Source organism: Dromaius novaehollandiae, chromosome 12 (assembly GCF_036370855.1).
Source record: "Dromaius novaehollandiae isolate bDroNov1 chromosome 12, bDroNov1.hap1, whole genome shotgun sequence".
Classification (NCBI taxonomy): domain Eukaryota; kingdom Metazoa; phylum Chordata; class Aves; order Casuariiformes; family Dromaiidae; genus Dromaius; species Dromaius novaehollandiae.
This window is the reverse complement of record NC_088109.1, coordinates 15,595,866-15,614,427: the sequence shown is the minus strand read 5'-3', so window position 1 is coordinate 15,614,427 and position 18,562 is coordinate 15,595,866. Positions and strand designations below refer to the sequence as shown.

The following is an 18,562-nucleotide window of genomic DNA, read 5'->3' as shown; positions in this document are numbered from 1 at the left end:
GTAGTCTTCTCTGGCCAAATTATTTTAAAAACATTAGACATACTTTACATTATCCAATTATGGCAGTGTAGGATAAACAGGTGAAACTAGATTTGTTGGCATGTTTGGTGGGAGGAGATAAGGAGGGAATATCTGAAGTTAGCAGATAAATTAGGACTGAGGCACAGATGTGAGAAATCAGAAATTTTATCCTATTTCCAGGAGGATCATTTTATTTGTTTCTATACTATCACTTGTTTTCTGTTATGATCAGTTCCTTATCTAAGCTGGCCCTAAGCAGGGGTTGGACCAGATGACCTCTAGTGGTTCCTTCCAACCTAAATTATTCTACCATTGTGTCATATTTTCCTAGCATTTTTCAGAGATGTGGGTTCACATCTGGCAGCATTCATTCTCACTTTTGGCCCATGACTGACCTTTTATATGTCTGTGTTTGTGATCATGCTCAAGGAACTGTATGTCTCCAGCTGGATTACCTCCTGTGAACAGAGCTCTATCTAACTAGACAAGTTACCTAAGGGAAGTGATTTTTTTTTCCTGTTTATTATCAGTGTAACTGTTCCTCTAACTCTAGAAAGTAACTTTGGAAACACAAGTGAGATAAAGTGGGGTGGTGGAAGGAGAAGAAAGCCTAGAAAGGAATCTCTGCGTTTGTAAAACTTAACAATTATCTGAGGGTGGTAGAACAGGAATGATCTGATAGCATTTCTGATAAGATCCTGGCTCAGCTTGTTTTTAGTTCTCCGAGTTTAGAAATATGAAGAGGATTAGCTGCCATGCTTTCATGTGCAAAATGAACAAATGATTTTATTCATGTCATAGACTAGGGATTGCTGACTCGTCATCAAAGCTGTTCTGATATTTTTGCACAGCAATACCTGCATAATACTCAGTGGCTTTATTTTATAAAAGCACTTTTGCTTTTCACTTCAGAATGTGAAGTCAGTCAGGGGTTTGAGCTCCAGTCAGCAATTATCAGAGGCAACAGAGGGCAGCTACTGACCCTGCGTTTGGTTTGATAACAACAGGCAGAAAAGTACTTCACGGCTTTCAATTTGCCAAGCTTCTGGCAGGAGCAAGAACTAAGCTGATTTTACTTAGGACATTAAACAGCTTCAGGTTTTCACAGGTTTCCCTTTGCATCATTAGGACAGTTGAGAATTGGTTTATCCAAACATTCCAGGGATCAAAATCCCATATCCCATATGAAGCTTCTTAAACCCACCTTTCCCTACTCTTCCCTTGGTTTTGGAGAAGCATTTAGGTCTCCCCCCTCCCACCCAAGAATACAGGGACTGTACTTGCATCATTGCCTACCCAAGCTGAATCAATTGTGAAAGTATGCAGGACATAAACGACATTTTATTTTTATTCCTTTCTCCTCCATTCCAGAGTTTCCATAGCCAAATAGGGCAGTCATGATACCCATCTCATACACGTGGCTGCTATCTCTATATTGACGCCACTACTCTTCAAAACTTTCTTCTGGTTTAAAGCAGCCAGTTTCTCATCACCCAGAAAAGCTACTTTTATGCTCAGCAATGATACCCAGTTAAATGATGACTGGTGCAAACTGAAAAACCTTCTCACTTTATGTAAGAGAGATGAGACAGAAGAAGCGGAAGAAAAATACAAAGCATAGGATGAAAGACCACATACTCCCTGCTGGTCATTCCACATCTCTGCCGGCTATCCTCCTCTCAACACTCCACAGCGATCTGCTGAGCAGAGAAAACAAGGACGTAAGGGCTGACAAGCAGCAGCCTGGGACAGCCACCTGACACTTCCTCAATATGCAAGAGGTGCTACAAAGCCACCAAGCCTCTACTATACTTTCTCAACACGTGAAATGATAGATATCATCTAGACAGATAACTACAGCTTGTTTAGAATAACTGCAGCTCACTATGCAGTTCTGCAACTTTCGATTCTTATGTTTCTTTGGAATATATCACATTTGGATTCTTCTGATTTGGTATGCTGGCCCCTCTCTCCCTATGGGAAAGTCTATACCTGTACAGGGAAGGGAGAGAGCAGAAAGCATGACAAAAGCAGCAGGTGCACTTGTGTATGGTGTCTTTTACAATGACCTGTCCCTGCTGTCTTCTGTGAGGGTGAGGAAAGGAAACGGACATATGTTTTATTACTTATTTCAGGGCTTGTCAGGGCTTGTTAAAGAGGTAGAAAGCATAAAATCTAGATTTGGGAAAAAAAAAGATCTTCAGAGAAGCAGAAAATTTCCCCCTCCTGTATTTCCCCATGATTGTCCCACCTTAGAAGGCTGCTCATAGCCACATAAAAGTTTTTATCTCTACAAGTTGTAAAGAGAGATATAAACAAAGATTATCCCAGAAACAGAGGAAATGGAAGAAGGAAATTGGGTCTGAAGTCCCCTTTCTGCATTCTCCCTTATAGGCTCTGTGCTTTGCCTGGAGTGCTTCATCTACATGAAAGCAGAGGGAAAAGCTGGAGGGAGCACATGAACTTCAGATAGAGGTGAGTCAGCTGATATAAACAGGAGCGATTCAAGCACAAACTTCCACCTGATATTTAGGTTTCTGACTCTGTTCCCTCTCTACAGAAAAGCGGCCGTACACACATTTTGGAGCCCATCGTTTTGCAGTTTCACCTATCTCAGTTCAAGGAATAACCCACAAAGCCTAGGCTGAAACGAGTGGCAATGCTACCCTCTATTCAATAAAGCATGAACAAATGAAACATAGCTGACAAGAGTGGTGAAAAGGACTGACAACACCACACAAACACGTTCTTTTCCCGCTTGTCCTAGTCTACATGCATAGCATGAAGCTGGCAAAATACCAATCACTGAACATCTCAGAAGAGAAAGAGCTGGGGAGACAGTCTCCATGAAAATCAACTGTCATCCTAGAGTAGCTGAAAATTACCTGTCCAAATACTCATCCAAAAGTCTGGAATAATGTTGAAAGGTGTCTTTAAAATAGCTTTGTATACAACATTAGCCAGAAAAAAAGAAGAGAAAAAACTCAGCTGAAAAGTAGGAAATTTCCTATTTCCAGCAAGTGATAGATCTGGTTCTGCGCCCCAAGCCATTCAGGCACCAAAAGCTTATATGGTAAAATATCTGTGAATCATATCCCAGAAAGGTACAAAACATCCCCAGCATAGCAAAACTGATGTGGTTGAATGCACGTCCTTCTGAATGTAAACGCAAAGGCGACCTCATGATGTGGCACTGCTATCTCTCCTATTTCTTTTCATATCAAACCTATCCTTACCAGTCTCTGGAATTTGAAACAATACCATGACCAGCTACGATATGCTTGCTCACCCACACCTTATGCCCCAAAACCAGAGGACTTGACCTACCCCACTGCTGCCACATCGGTTCTTACCTGCATTTGGGACCCAATAACAGTATTATTGCAGGCCAGCTCCGTTTTGTTGATTGTGTCTAGCATAGCAGTTTTGCCCACATATTCTTTATTAGAGTTTAGATGACGTTCCAACAGGTTCTGCACATCAGCACTGTACTGGTTAGTAAAGGCTTCTTCATACTGGTCTGTCCAGAGTCGTATTCGATTCTCCCACCCTTCAGCTGTGTTTTCATCCAAGGCATGTGCTTCAGAAGGGGAATTCTGCACCAAATAGCAAAGGGTGAATGGCTAGCATACAATGGGGAAAACCTACCCACACCATCCCGAGCATGTGAATCTGCTACAGAAAACTCGTATCTATTCCAACCTAAGAAAGCATTAGTTACGAGGACACCCTTTTCAGAATCTCCATTCTCCAAAATATTGTACAAAGGTGCTACTCAAAAATCTATGGAGAACTCTGGGCAGGACTAAGACCTCTTGCCAGTTGGTGCTTGGCACTATTGCATACAGGAAAATTAGAAGTTCTTTTTAAGACTCTTAAGAAGCACGATTAAGCAAATTGAAAAAGCAAAGGAAAAAACACACAAAAGCAAATAAACCTCATGCAGGCTTGTCCTACAATCAACACACACGTCCAACGTAGTGCTAGCTCATACCGATTGTATCTGACTCTTTACAGAGACGGACCCCAACATATGCAAGGGAATAGGAAGACTGTCTAGTCTAGGGTCACAACAGATGTCAGATGAAAGCATGAGATGTCTCTCTGGGCTATCCTACATAGACATACACAGATGAAGGCATGGAAACAAGTGGAACAAGATGAAATTTCTTCCTCAGTCTTTAAAGACAGATTTTTGTGCTCTCCTTACACTCCTTAACTACTGTTTGTTCCCATCTGCTATTCCTCACCATCCTTTTATTTCTGTTATACTCAACAAGGACACAAAAGGAAAATATTAACAATAAGCACAAGAACATGGTTGACAAAAATGCAAAGTTAACTGTCTGTGAAAGAGGAAAACTTAAAAAAAAAAAAAAAAGAAAGGTTGAAGGAAAACAAAACAGGCAGACACTTTAACAGAAAATAAAGCATCTTTCTCTGGTTTGGAATATCACAGCTGTGCCCATCACCAAGCACAGAATGGGACAGTCACAACACTGCAATCTTGTCCCTCTGTCACTTACTGCACACGCTTACTCACTACATTTTATATTTGATCAGAGTATTGCTTCTGTGTGTGACTGGTACCCAAACACACGCAGGAGTTCTGATCCTGACAAAATTCTGGGCAAATGCAGATCAGTAGTACATCGAAATGGAACAGGCAGATGAAAAGCAGCCAGAGCAAGACACAAGCATAGGGTAATACTGAGCAGGTTAGAACTGCAAGTCTTAAGCAGTGTAAAGAAGAAAAGGTAAAAATCAGATAATCTCATCTTGTAAGGGAGGGAAGAGAGAAGCTGGTAAAAACAATTTTAAACTTCATTGGTAACTTGATAAGTAATTCAAGAAACTCAGCAAAAGATATTCCAGAGGTCAAAAATTTAACAGGGTTAATAAAAGACTGAGAAATATGTGACACAGATATTTTAGTGACAAGAACACTGAAGAACAATCATTATTTTCATCACATATATTAAAAGCCTAAGAGCTTTCAGGCATCTTTACCCTCTCAAGATACTTAGTTACTATGGAGGTAGGTGCACACAGACACACCACAGAATTGTCCCATTTCCTCCGACTCACCTGCTAGCAACCACTGCCAGCTACAATACTGAGGCCAGATGGAACAGAGTCTGAACTTTAAGGCAACTTTTATGTCTCTAGAACGTATTTAGCTCCAAAATTAAGCCCCCCTTTTTGTCAAATCTCTCTGTCGGATGGCCACACCCACAAATATTGTAAAAAATCAGAAATAAATACATTCTTCAACCCATCCCTGGTAAGAGGATGTGGAGAGGAACAAAGCAATACCGTTAGAAACTCCAACATTAAATTTGTACCAACTTAGATGCCCAAAATTAAAATATCTTTGATGCAATCAAATGATAACTGACCCCACAAGAGAGCAGCCACAACCAGTTCTGCATTCTTATATCAAACACCCCACTCCAAGCTATCATAAATCAGTCTCATCTCTTGAAACAGGATGACATCTGCCTTGCAGAAAGTGATGAGCCATCTAAAGCAAAAGCAAGGTTCAGGGGGTAATTCCTGTGATACCCTTTTGAATAGCGGTGCATGATAAGGCTTAGGATTATTCTAAGGCTGGTACCGCAATCAGAGATTCCCCAGGCAAACCAAGAGAAGAAGAAAACTATAGGGAAAAAAACCCCAAACCCACCACCATCACAGAGGCTTTCCAGTTCCACTCACCTTCATCCTCAGAGACTTTCGTGAGCCCTCTCGAAAGGCCTGTCCCCAGAATAAGGAGGAGAGAGAGGAGAAAAAAAGAAAAAGTGTTATATAAATCTTTACTCAGAATTAAGAGCCCCAGAAACACAGTGGCTCTTACCCCAACAGATTAACTCTTAACAACAGATGGCAAAAATAACAGGAAAACTTATACAAGAAGCAATGGACTTGAACAAGGAAACTCCACAATGCAGATCCAGTGGAAGCTGCAAAAAAGTTTGACAGCCAGGATTTCTGAACTGAGAAAGCCTGCTTCACACTTTTTATAAAATCTCAAGATCAACACCAAAACTCACCCAACTAATCCCACTTTGATAGAAGAAATGGCCAGCAATTGAATTGAGCTGGTTCATAAAAAAACAAACAAAAAACACCCATACACACCCCACACCCGACACACACTGAAGAGCTCACACAGCTCCTGTTCCCAATCTTTTATTTAATCAGCACAAATCTCTGTGCCTACCAGAAGAACTTCAAGGGAAGCTTAACCTGGGGAGAATCATGATAAAGCTAGCAGATGATAGAAAAGAACCAGCTGCTCCCACCTGCATTCCAACATAAGCAATCCGAAACCATCCCAGTCCCTAAATCCTCACAATCAAGATAGTAAAGTCATCCCTCAGATGTTCATCACTACCTGTGTAATTCTCCATACAGGTATGAGCTGTCATTGAAGAACAGCACCAAGAAGCACTGCTGGCCAGATCCCTAATTTAATCCACTAAGTACTGCCCTTTTCCCTTCATATTTCATCCTATTCACAGATTCCCCTTTGCCATAAGCAGACAGACTCCAAGAGCTATTCTCCCAAATCCTAATACAGGAGAAGGGAGAAGATAAGTGAGTCAAAACCCCTGAGCATAAATGAACAGTGCTGAGAAACAAGCGTGGAGTACCAGACAGGTAATTCGTAAATTAACAGCCATATGCTCTAGCAGTTCACAAAAATAAAGTGTCACACTATGACCCCAGAAAAAGCAATTCCTGGTAGGACAAAACCTTCTTGCCTATTACCAAAAACGTCCTCAAGGGCCAGCCTGTTCTCAATACTCTGCATAGCCTTTGATCAGAACTGTAGCAACCTCATCTCATTTCACATACCTTGATCTTTTTCGCCTTTGGAGCAGCGCGAGCTTTTTCGGTACTCCTCTTCCTCTTCTTAGGTTTGCTTCTACGGACACGGTTGACAGTCAGAGTGATGCTTGTAGGGGTGTGCTGTGTGGCTGTGTACAGCACCGTAGAGGGAGACAGTTCTTCATCCCAGCTCTCGGTTGCACTGCTGTCCCCACCTACAGAGAGGAGTGCTTCATTAGCAACTTTATTCTCTATCCCATAGAGAACAGCTTACCCCTGTGTCCATTTTCATCAAGATGACTTGATGGCTCTGCATAGCTCTTCCCTGAGAAAATTACACCACCTCAGTTTTCCCTCCCAAATTGGGAACGGGACTCCTAAACTTCTGATATCTCACTGAATGGCACTGATACACGTTTCACTTTTCTGTTCACAAAGTAATCTGCTCTCCCCCAGAGATGATTGGGGCAAGGGGGAAGGAGAAGAGAAAATCCCGATGGTTGAGAGGAAAAGAACATTAGAAGGCACTGATCACAATAGGATGATTACAGCAGCCAAAAGACAGCGAGGCCTTGCAGAAAGAAATGAAAATCACCATTATCAGAATTACAACTTCAGACTCACCTGACACGTTGTCCTGCTTCCGGCGGCGGAGTCTGATCACCTTCCCCCTGCTCATTCCTCTGCCAAACGAGAATGCACAATTGAAGCTGGTTTGTAGGAGTAAAGTCACTTGAAATTCAACAGGATGTCACAAGATGCGTGCCCTCAGTGGGGCCCAGGATGATAAGAACATCGATTTAACATCCTCATCTCCACTCCTGGTGCCACCAACACTTGTCAGGCTGACAACGCAAAGGAGGAGGGTCAATACTAGGTAAAGCACTGGAAAGAATGCTCCAGTTAGCAAAAGGAAGTCCATCCCACAGCCCAAATGTGACAGTTCGGCGTTAGAAGTCAACACGAGGAGCAGTCTGGATCTGCACTGCACCAAAACTGACCTGCACTTTTCACACTTGAGGAGGAAACCATCTTGGGAGACACTGCAGTGGCACCAACTGGGAATTGATTCTCCTTCTGAGGAGCTCTCGCTGTCCCCGGAGTTCTCCTCATCAGGTGAGTGCAGGCCATTCAGTTCTGCACGAGGTATAATGGTCTGGACAGGAGGAGAGGCTGGCGGTGTTGGAGGAGGAGGGGCTCCATAATTATGATCCTGAAATGAGTATTTGCAGTACTACTATTAACATGGAGATAAGATGCCCAGAAACAGAAGTCCCAAATCCACAGTTCCCAGGTTATTATTTAAGCAACCAGTGCAAAACTATAGCCAATTCCTGAATCTACCACAAAGGTAAAGCAAGTCTGAGAGATGCAGATGGTTTTCCTCTGCATCAACGAATTAAATTCAAAACCTAGGAAAGCAACTAGACTATTTCAACATTAACTGTTAAAATGCCAATCATCTGAGATGATCTGCCATCCATCCCATAGTTTCAAACCATGCTCTGACTCTCCCTGACTTTCCCCTCATTTCTCATAGTTATAAGTTACCAATACGAAAATCTATGCAGCTGCTAGTATAAACAGTGTACAATAAATCAAATAGGGCATAAAAATACCATCAGGAAAATATTACATATTCATACATATTCACACCTCATTCATATACTTCATTCAGTTAAAATCTATCCCCTAGAACACTGAAAAAGCTTGCTATAGAGCACACAAGGGGTCACAAATAATAAACAGACAAGATACAACATGTATGGCACAACTCAACCACATGTATTCCCTAATAAATAAGCCAATAAAAACTCCTAAGGTGTAATGAGGAACTATGGAACAAGGAAACAAGTAGAGCAAACAATAAAGAGCTGATTCACTGCAGAGAGAGTACTCACTGCGTAAGGCAGCCCGCGATAGCTGTGTTTCTGGGTGGCCCCATAGCCGTGGCTGGAGTACACATTCTTCTCACTGACAGCTGGACTAGCTTCCACAGACTCTGGGCTGCAGAAAGGGCCAGAAGCAAAACCCATCAATATATCATCTTCCATTGCCAATATTTCACTGCTCCTTCCTATTCAACATATAAGCTCAAAATGAAGAAACTTCATGAAATCAAGGTGTATTATGCACTTCACCAGGCATCATATGTGCAGAAGTTGGAGAGACAGAATGAACCTACTTTCAACAGAAGACAAGCAACTGAGGAAGGGCCACCCTGGATAACTCCTGTTACATTAAACTGGGTCTCAATCTGAGAAGTTAAAAAAAGAGTAAGAACCAAGAAACAAATCCAGTTTCATTATAGCTGAGGAAGTTGAGTATAGTTTAGCATTCACATCTGAATTCAGCCAAGTTAATCTTGAACCCACTGGACTGAACACTACTGCCATGTTATTTCCACAACAGCTCTTTTCAGAAAGCAGCTAAGCAGCTTTCCTGCATCTGTGCCTCTTTCTCTCTCCCTCAGATACTAATTGTTAGCCAAGACCAATGTCCTGTGATAAAGTCTGCATGAAAGCTGCAGCTGTCCTGAGAACAACTAGCAGGAGTTGGAGATTCCTGTTACAAAGAGCAAATGAAACTCATGACTTGAACAGATAGTGGCCACAAACAATTCAGATTTGCTCTGTGATTTCTATAGGCAACATAGTGTGCAATGTGCTGAATAGGAAATTTGTTGCTGATGAGGTACAATGCACTCTTCCACCACACGGTGGTGAAAAAAAACAGCCCAAAATGAAAGGTATATCCTGCTATTAGCAGGAGGCTGCAGAAACCCTACTCAGAGAAGGGACAGCTGCAATTCAGTGCAGGGAATAGTAGACGGTGAGGCTATGGATAAAAGACTAGCAGGGAAACACACTCTGTTAAGAACTTTCCACAGGCAGATGGAAGTCAGCTAACCTCTGTGTATACAGAAGTAGGGCCCATGTCAGAATACAACAGAGTATTACCTAGTAAAGGCTACAGCTGAAACCTTCATCAAAATTATGGCATGGAGCTGAACAAGCAGGAAAAATACAGGAAAGGAAAACTTTACCTTGGAATTCTGCTTCTCTGACGAGATCTTGCAGGACTCTCAGGTGGTCCTACATTGCCAGCGTGACACGGGCAGAGCTCCAGAGCACTAATGCCCAGCCGTCATGCGTGGGGCAGTGTTTGGGCACCACCCAAGAAAGCTAACCCCTGTGCCCTTTGGACTTCCTCTTCAGCTCTTGAAATCTCTGCACTGAAATTTGCCCCACCCTGCCACTGAACCTGACCTCCACTAACATACTAACTTCCCAAGCTTTTGACTTATTCTGGAGTAAGGTGGACCTGCCTTTAGGTCATCAAGGAGCAGTAATGTATTGCACAAAGAACTATAGGAATTAGCAGGCCTTTAATCTACTGAAACCCCACATCCATAGCTCAGAATTTAGGCAGATAGCATCATAAATTCAGCTGGTTTTCAATGTAGCTACAGTCACCTAAATTGATAAAGCAGAAGATACAGGTGGTGATCCCTCCCAGATGATATTTTTCTTAATAAAGACACTGTGTGGAGCTTGCCATATAACCCAGCCTTGCTGGATCTTCACTACAAAAGGCCTTTAGGATTTCTAGATTGGTAGAGTTAAATCCATTCAGGTTTAATCTTATTTTCAGAAACAACATTAGAAGGAAAAGAGATCAAACAGCCTAAGCCGCAGTTCTGTCCTCTGCCCAGGTCACCTCATATTCCTAACAACAGTAAACCTAGAATACTAGTAATGCTGCCATAAGTACCAACAATAAAACTTCAAGATTGTTGGTGCAACGGTGTCCAGGGGCAACGATGCTGGAGGCCCATGCTTCCTCATCAGCACAGAAAGCACTGCAACCCTGCAAGGAGCCTCAACATCCTCCACTATGCAGAGCCAGATTATCATAGCAAAGGTACTCTGAAGCCTCCAGAGCATCCTCAGAGACCATAAAACACGTATCTTTCAGCATTTTCAGCTCCCCTCTGCATCAGCATGCAGGGGAGGATGTTAAAGCCTCGCCTGAAGAGAGGCCAAGCTAGTTTCCCATTTACCTTTCCATTACCTTAATGATAAACATATTTGAAATCGATGCCTTATAATAGCCAAGAAACTTGGATACCAGACTTCATGCATCAGACTTACAGAATTTCAAACGACAAGTGGAGGATAGCCTTAACTTTGAACACGTTCACGAAGGATACTTCAGCAGTGAAGCAACAGTGCAACAATGGAAAGCCAGGGTCCTGGCTTTCCCAATTTTTAGAAAATGGACAGAGAGGCCAATTCAGAAATCCTCAAAAGCCATTTTAGAAAGTACTCCAGCCGAGCCTCAAGTTGGACCTATGCATTTCTTAAAACCAGGGGGAAAGATAGTTTTTCAGAAGGTTTATAGACAGTCTTTTTGATATTTAAATGTAACAACTGACATGTGCAGATATATCTGTCTCTCCTCTCTATCATGCTCAGCTCAGAAGGCAAAGCACATTGAACATGAGCAGACCTTTTACCACTCTTTTCCCTGTCAAAGATAGCTTAAAGTTCCTGGAAGCTGAGCCTTTAAAGTGCTGGGGTGGGAGAAGCATGGTGACAAGAAATACTGAATGTTAAACCTTGAAAAGTAAAGGACCAGATAAGTCACTGGTCAGCAGTGACTTATTAGACTGACTCCTCTCTTAAAAATGACACACAAAAATATGGACTTTTGGATTGAATGAAGCATCACAAGGAGAAAAGGATGCCTAGAATGGGGTCAATGGGAAAACAGGCAAAAAGAAGCATTAGGAAGCCTTGCAGAGAGTTTGACTGTGTAGAATCAGGACAAGATGGAAGGGAAAAGCAACGATTCACACCCTAGTCCGTTGCTCTTACAGCTCAAAATCAGAATGTGGAGCATTATCTGTTCTACACTGATCAAATTTGTATGCAGGGATTTGCACAGGAGGTACCTTCAAATTTTATATGGGAAACCCTCCTCCCCAAATATGCTTTTTAAGAGAAATGGTGCAGCCCATATTTCAAAGATGGATGCAGGAAAGCAGGAGGCAGAAGCACAAAGAAATCACTTCAGCCCTTTCTCTTGCCCCCAACAAAAACACAGTACTCATCTCGGCTGACACCATATTAACAAGGGTTTTAAGAAAAGATCACAAGGTAGTATTTTCAGGATTTGAAACACTACCTGACTCCTGCAAGGCAGAGTCTTTCAAAAGAAATGGTAAGCATCCCCCCAACAAGATAGAGTACTGTGGTGACAGTCCTGTAAAAGGGGCACCTGTGACAGGGACCCTGAAGGACTGCCCCCCAAGGTGCCCTTCTTGGAACCTGCTCAAGGGGCAGGAGCAACATACATAAGGGTCTCTATACAGGCAGATGCTGTCATACATCTCCAGCCAAGCTCCAAGCTGGTCCAGAAGTCAGACAATCATGTAAGCGTGGCACTGAGTCTGAGCTAAGCCCTGCTGCAAGGGAGGCTCAGCATCCTGATCCCGCACATAACAGTTTTTGAAAAGGAGCTGACTTGTATTTAGCCAACTTCAAACATGGGTCCAGAAATTGCACAACTGTCTGCACTCACACATGCAGACATACTAGTCCAGCTCATATAAAAATCAGAGCTAAGTACTTCACGTTTTTGGAATTCCCCTTTTGCCTGTCTCCTGTCTCAAACTTACCAACTTCTGTAACACTGCATTTATTAAGCATTCAGAGCCTGTCTCCACATTCACCTCTCATACAGCCAGCGGGCCAGCACACCCTTTCAGCTGAGCGGACTAGCGCCTGCACGGACCCCGCAGCCGCGCTCGGACACCCTCCCCTCTTCCGCCACGGGGCAGCACTCACTCCGATCCTGCAGCCATGTCGGAGTAGGACGTATCTGGTGTGGTGACTCCCAGAGGGATTGCAATGCTCATGACGCCCGTCGGGGATCACGGAGTCCAGAGGGCAGCGACTGGCCGCTCCGAGGGCGGAGAGGAGCCGCAGAGCCTCGGCCAACACGTCACGGACATGGGGAAACCTACCGGGGGAGAAACAGAGCGTTGTATCTTTGCGAGAGCAGGAGGCCTCCCCAGTACCCCACAGAGATGGCTTTAGGTAGCAGACAAGCAGAAACAGATTTCCAGCAAGTGCCACGCTGCACCGTTTTAACGTCATTTTCATATCTGGGGCCGGGGAAGGAGGTAGATGGCAGCTTCGTACAGTCCGGGGCAGACATGAAATGAGCCACTGCCACGAAGTGGCTGTTCCCCCCGCGACCAGACTCAGCACTAATTACCACACAGGCAATGTATTAGCTCCTTCTGCACGGGTGTAGCGGCTGGTACCCATCACCCCAGCCCTTCATGGACACTTCCTAACTCCTTCCCGACACAAGCTGCAGTCAAATCCTCTTCTGGGAGGACAAGGAGCCCAGAGCAGGAGCTGGGCTGATCTGAGACACCTCGCTGGAGACCGGCCCGTATTTGCATTCACTTTGCCTCCAGCGAGGGCAAGCGCTAGACCTGCGGGAAGGTTACGCCGGGAGCAGGGGAAGGCTCCTCTCGACAAGCAAGGGCAGCCCTGAATCCTGCCCCGATTACTCAGGCCGGCCGGCCCTGACGCAGAGGGCCCCGACTTTCCGAAATCCCGGCTGAGCCCTCCCAGCAGCAGGGCCACGTCAGACGGCTCGGCGCTCGCCCATAGGCGGCCGTGACGAGAAGCGCGGCGGCGCCATTGGCCCGGCGCGGAGACGACGGTGAGTCACGGCGGCATCACGGGGCGCAGCCGCGGCCGGGCTGGGGCGACGCGCTGCAGCCCGCCGGGGCCGGCAGGAAAACCCGCGCCGAGGCTCCACCTTTCCTGCTGACCGCAGCTTTTCGCCAAGGCGGCGAGGGGAAGCGCTGAGAAACGTAGGCTTCCAAGGGCTGGATACCGAGCGGAGATAAAGCAGCATACATTCCTCGTTACGTAAATAACCTCGATAAAAGTTAATCCTGGAGCTGTTATTTTCTGCAAGCCCAAAGAGAATTCCCACAATATATGTAAGTGCTGCATTTCACAGCACCTGGTGAAGCAAACAAAGCGCCGAAACCAGAGAAAATGGCAACGACTCAGAAGACAGGCTATCGCTACAGCCATCCTCTCTGCAAGTTAAACTTTAACTGAAATCAGAACAGCCTTGAGTGACTTTTTGCAGTCTTTCCACGGACTTGGGCAGTGCGGCTCTGTAAGGCCTGCAAAGCGTAACCCAAACGAGACAGCTTTCCGTGCTAACCTCCGGTCACATGCTCGCCGGTATCTCAAGGATTTTGCCAACCAGCCAACAAATACTCGGGGGCTACAGAGAGGCTGAGCGCCAAACTCTGCTGTGGGCAGTGAACTTCTCACAGGGAACTTACTTTGGACATCATAGTCCAGTGATTGCTTAATTAAAAAAAAATATTAAAAAAACCACACCAGCATCTTGTAGCAGCTCGCTACTAGGGCAAATGCAGGAACACACGTGAGTCACAAGGCTGAAATTCCCCATGCAATCTTCCATTTCCCTTTTGCCTCGGAAGGCAGGCCTCCCTCATCACAAGAAATACTTTCCTCTAAGAGAAATCTCTTTCTGTTCATGTATCACACAGAGAACTATAGGAGTGTTGTGTAAATATTGCTAATAATATTTATTTCTAAGAATTCACCTGCAGTAATTCCCTATTATGCCACAAAACAATGGTCTCAAAGGGAAGGTGGGGAGAAAGAAAACAGACCCGGACGGAGCTCACAGGCAACCCCACAAACCCAAGAGAGCCGAGGCAGTCCAGAGCGTTTTTCTGAAAAAAGGAAGTTTAGGCAATGTCCCATTTACCCTTTCCTGTGCTTGCTACAAAGTTGTGATTTCTGCAGATCTGCATACAAAAGGAGCTAACGAATACTGCTTTTATTTGAAGAGAAAAGAAGGCACATAGTTCACCGACCAACCTGGCTTAACCCCAGGGACAAGACAGCAAATAAGATCCCTCTCTTAAATGCTCAATGTTTTTATTAACAGACAATTCCTCACAGGGAAGATGCTCCAACTGGATTAAGCCTCAGCCCTAGATAAGACAGTTAGTGTAAGCAGAGGCTCCCACCCAAGCACAGGCAAGGCAGTGCTCAGGGGGCTCTGAGGCATTACAGAGGCTGCTTCTCCGGTCTCTCGAAGTGTGCCTCTGTAAACCAAGCAAGGAAAACATGCATCGTCCAGAGAAAATATCAAAGACCCCAAAATGGCACCTTGATTCCCAGTGCCTGGCAGCTCACACCATCAATCCTCCCAAGCTTTTTTACCTACAGCACTAAGAAAAAATATATATATTGCACAAGTTCAGTAAAAAAAAAAAAAAAAGGTACATCTAGGGAAATCCAAAAGCCTGTACAAACTCATGGCTTATAGGGACAGATACTGGTCAAAAGAATAATCTCTAGAGGATACAACAGGGACCCACTGGTGGGTAGGGCCACCTTCTCCTTTCTATATCCCCTCTAGCTCCAGAGTTTCTAGGGTTCGCGCGTACCTGCAGTTATTGGGACGTAGTCGCACTGACTTCATAGTGCCATCAAGCGAGACAGACTCTGCTGCTAAATTATAGCTAAAAAGCTACTGACATCATTTCTTCCTTCATCTCCAATTCACACACAACTCTGGCTAAAGCTTAAGAAACTGATAGAAGTTTCACGGTGTCTGAAATACCCTTCCCTTTTAAGGGAGAAGTTTGGGGTTTTTTTTAATAATCTTTTTAGTACTTCTCTGGATGTTTTCCTGTTGATTTCTTGCCTCTCCTATGACCATAACCAGCTGAGACTCAGGCTGCTGGCAATTAGGACAAATTCCAACCTCCTGCCTCTTTGGGACTCAGCAGAACTGAAACATTTCAGGGATGGCTTCTGGATTCAATATTCACAGGAATATTCTTGTCAGTCTTGGGGTAAATGTGACAAATTCCGAGTCACTTTTCACAGGAAACTCTTTCCATCGACACTGTACAAACATCAGCCCATTTCGGCACAACAGTCCCACTTCTGGAAAACCGAATACCGAAGGAACATGAACTACAAAACAAAAGGGTAGACAAGGCGAACGCTAGCTCGATCGCTTTTATGTTGACCCAGGAGTACTTGCTCAATCATCGCCGGGGCTCCGATTCTGACCTTTGCTGCTGCTGGCTGATTTGTACTTTCAACCCTGGCAATGTAACATTCATGATGAATTGCTGTGACAAATCTCACGACTGCCATCCAAGGCCACATCACCTTCAGGCTAAACTACAGTGTGGTCTTCATGAAACCTTCCATACAAACACCCAAAATGTTCGCATGCACAGAAAATACTGGGGTGACATCAAAATGTTCACTCATTTAACTGGCTGATTGACTTCATGTACAGGTCAAAAGCATAGTTGTACTTACTGGATCTAAAAGATCAAGAGGAAAGACGCTAAGAAACTTGTCCCTCCAATCCCTAAACTCCTCTCTACCTCTCCCCCAAAATATATAGCCATGGGGGGGATCAAGTACATTCCAGAGCCACTGAAAGAGTTGTCCTAGCATTCAAAAACGTAATGCAAATTTGAAGAGCTGCAATCACAGCACAAATCTATCTTCCTTATAATACAATTTTTCTAGAAATCAAATGGAAATAGGAAGTTTCATGGCCTAAAATGCAACTAATACTTTGTTGCTTTTGAAAATGCCAGTATTAAAAAATATATATGTTTTCCCACGTTTGATATCAGCACTCCTGTCTCCTAAGCCAGTCACCCCAGTATAAAGACAGCCACCTCCTCCAACATCACCAGAACGCCTCAGATGAACATCCACCTGCACGGCTACCATTGCTTTTGATCCTTGATTCTCACTCAGTTCGGGTCACAAACTAAGAAACTCACCTTTGAACCAAAATCATAAATGGTGGCCTTAGAGAGGGTATAAAGGTATGTTTTTCAGTTATTTCAGGCAACACTCTGTATCAACAGAAAAGACTTTAAGAAATCTGAACCGGCCAAGTGAAGGTTAGGTAATACCTGCTGTAACAGTAAATTTAATTTTCAAAACTCTGTTTAGGATGCAACGCCAGTAGCATTCCCTCAGCTCCCTTCCATGTTACGAATAAAACAGACATAGAAAACTTACTGCTGGAAACCTATTTCATTATTTCTACTGTTAAAAAATTAATATTAACAATCAAACAGAGTGAATAAAATAACTCGCTAGGGCTTCCTTCAAGATGTGTTTGTCCCTGTTTTCACCAGGAGCTTGATGAAGCCCTACCGCCTCAGTCTCATAGACACCTCTGGTCATTTGTGGTCCCCAACAGCTACTGACCAGCTCTACACAATATTTGAGAACTGTGGAAAACTCACCACCTGACAGAAATCCTGGACACAGACCCACAGGCTGCAATTGCTATCCAAATTCAGACATTCAGATGGATTACAACACCACTTGGTAAACGCTCAGGTGACATGATAGTTTCTGGTGGGAAAAGACCCTCCCCTTGTACCTTTCCACAATCACTGAGTTAAGGCTAAAGTAGCTGCCAAATATTGGGAGGACAGAGAGACTGACCCTGTTTCTCGGCACAGTGTGAGTGCAAGTCTAAGTCTTCATCTATGGAGGCTTTAAAATACTTGAACGTCATGCATTCAGCATCTCATTCATTACTAAGAATGGTGAAATGGTAACTGTACATCATGGGTAAACCGAGAAAAACACTCTTCTGACAATACAAAACCTCAACGTGTCTGCCAGGGCAAGGATGGGGAAACCCCTCTGCCCACAGGCACAAAGACTGTTTCTCACATACCTCCTATTTGTGGACAGCAAAGGACAAACACGCATTTTCTTTACTACCTGCCATGCCTCCCTAACAACAGCCCCAGGTGTTCAATTCCCAAAAGCAGACGTGGACCCAAGACTTTTGACAATCCGGGATTCCTAGTGTCTAAATGGTAACTGCCATCCTCTTCTGCATGCCTGGCAACAGGCCTAGGAGTCACGTATATAGGATGAGCTCCACATATAATTCCACGAACTGCACTTCTTTCGGCTCCCGAGCCACTGCCAGGGAGGTAAAATTCAAAGCACATTCCTCTCCTGCAGCTTGCACTGCCATGGGCCAGGGCTAGTGGCAAACTGGAAATTGCAACTCTGCCACCAAGCCTGAGCTGATATCCTCTCCAGCAACCTCGCCTGGGACAGAGCCAGCAAATTTTGACTGGTTCATACTTATGCTGTCATATGCATTAGTAGCAAATCACTCTGCAAGTGGAGCAGCAGAAACAGCGTAGCAGGCTTCTGGCTCCAGTTCATTAATGTTTTCTCCTTGAAGTCTCTGAACAGTGCAGATCTACAGGACATTTAACCTAAATGTGCAGTGCTTCAGTTATACTGAAAACAGAACATTTGCTGCCTCAAATATCATGTCACCCAAATATAAATTGCAGTCCACCTGAACGTGAGCAAGCACGGCCTGTTCTCTCCAGCACACCTGTAAACATCACGGAGAGGGCAGATGCTCACAGAAGGGCAAGAATATTTAGTGCAAATAGAGTCAGGTCAAGAGTTTTTGCAAGTTTAAAATAGTTAGCTCTAACACACACCAAATTCCCAGAATTTCAGATGCACTATTCCATAGAGACACCTAGACAGAGGCATGCGCAGAGCAGACAAATCCTTAAGTGACATAGCTCCAA

At 44.2% G+C, this 18,562-nt stretch overlaps 1 protein-coding gene across 8 annotated transcripts in view; it reads right to left on the bottom strand.

Annotated features, from left to right (window-relative positions):
- The window catches only part of SETD5 (SET domain containing 5), a 74,638-nt gene that overhangs the window by 34,146 nt on the left and 21,930 nt on the right, over positions 1-18,562 (bottom strand). For 3 of the 8 annotated variants that reach the window (XM_064519015.1, XM_064519014.1, XM_064519016.1), the window contains exons 1-7: positions 13,141-13,492; positions 12,708-12,882; positions 7,857-8,068; positions 7,480-7,538; positions 6,883-7,070; positions 5,740-5,778; positions 3,375-3,617 (exon numbers count right to left, since the gene is read on the bottom strand). In XM_064519015.1, the coding sequence (XP_064375085.1) occupies positions 3,375-3,617; positions 5,740-5,778; positions 6,883-7,070; positions 7,480-7,538; positions 7,857-8,068; positions 12,708-12,882; positions 13,141-13,193 (969 nt within the window). In that variant the 5' untranslated portion in view covers positions 13,194-13,492. Of the gene's footprint in view, positions 1-3,374; positions 3,618-5,739; positions 5,779-6,882; positions 7,071-7,479; positions 7,539-7,856; positions 8,069-8,756; positions 8,863-12,707; positions 12,883-13,140; positions 13,495-18,562 lie in introns of those variants that run through there. The other 5 variants (XM_064519017.1, XM_064519018.1, XM_064519013.1 and 2 more) reach the window with 3 other exon arrangements.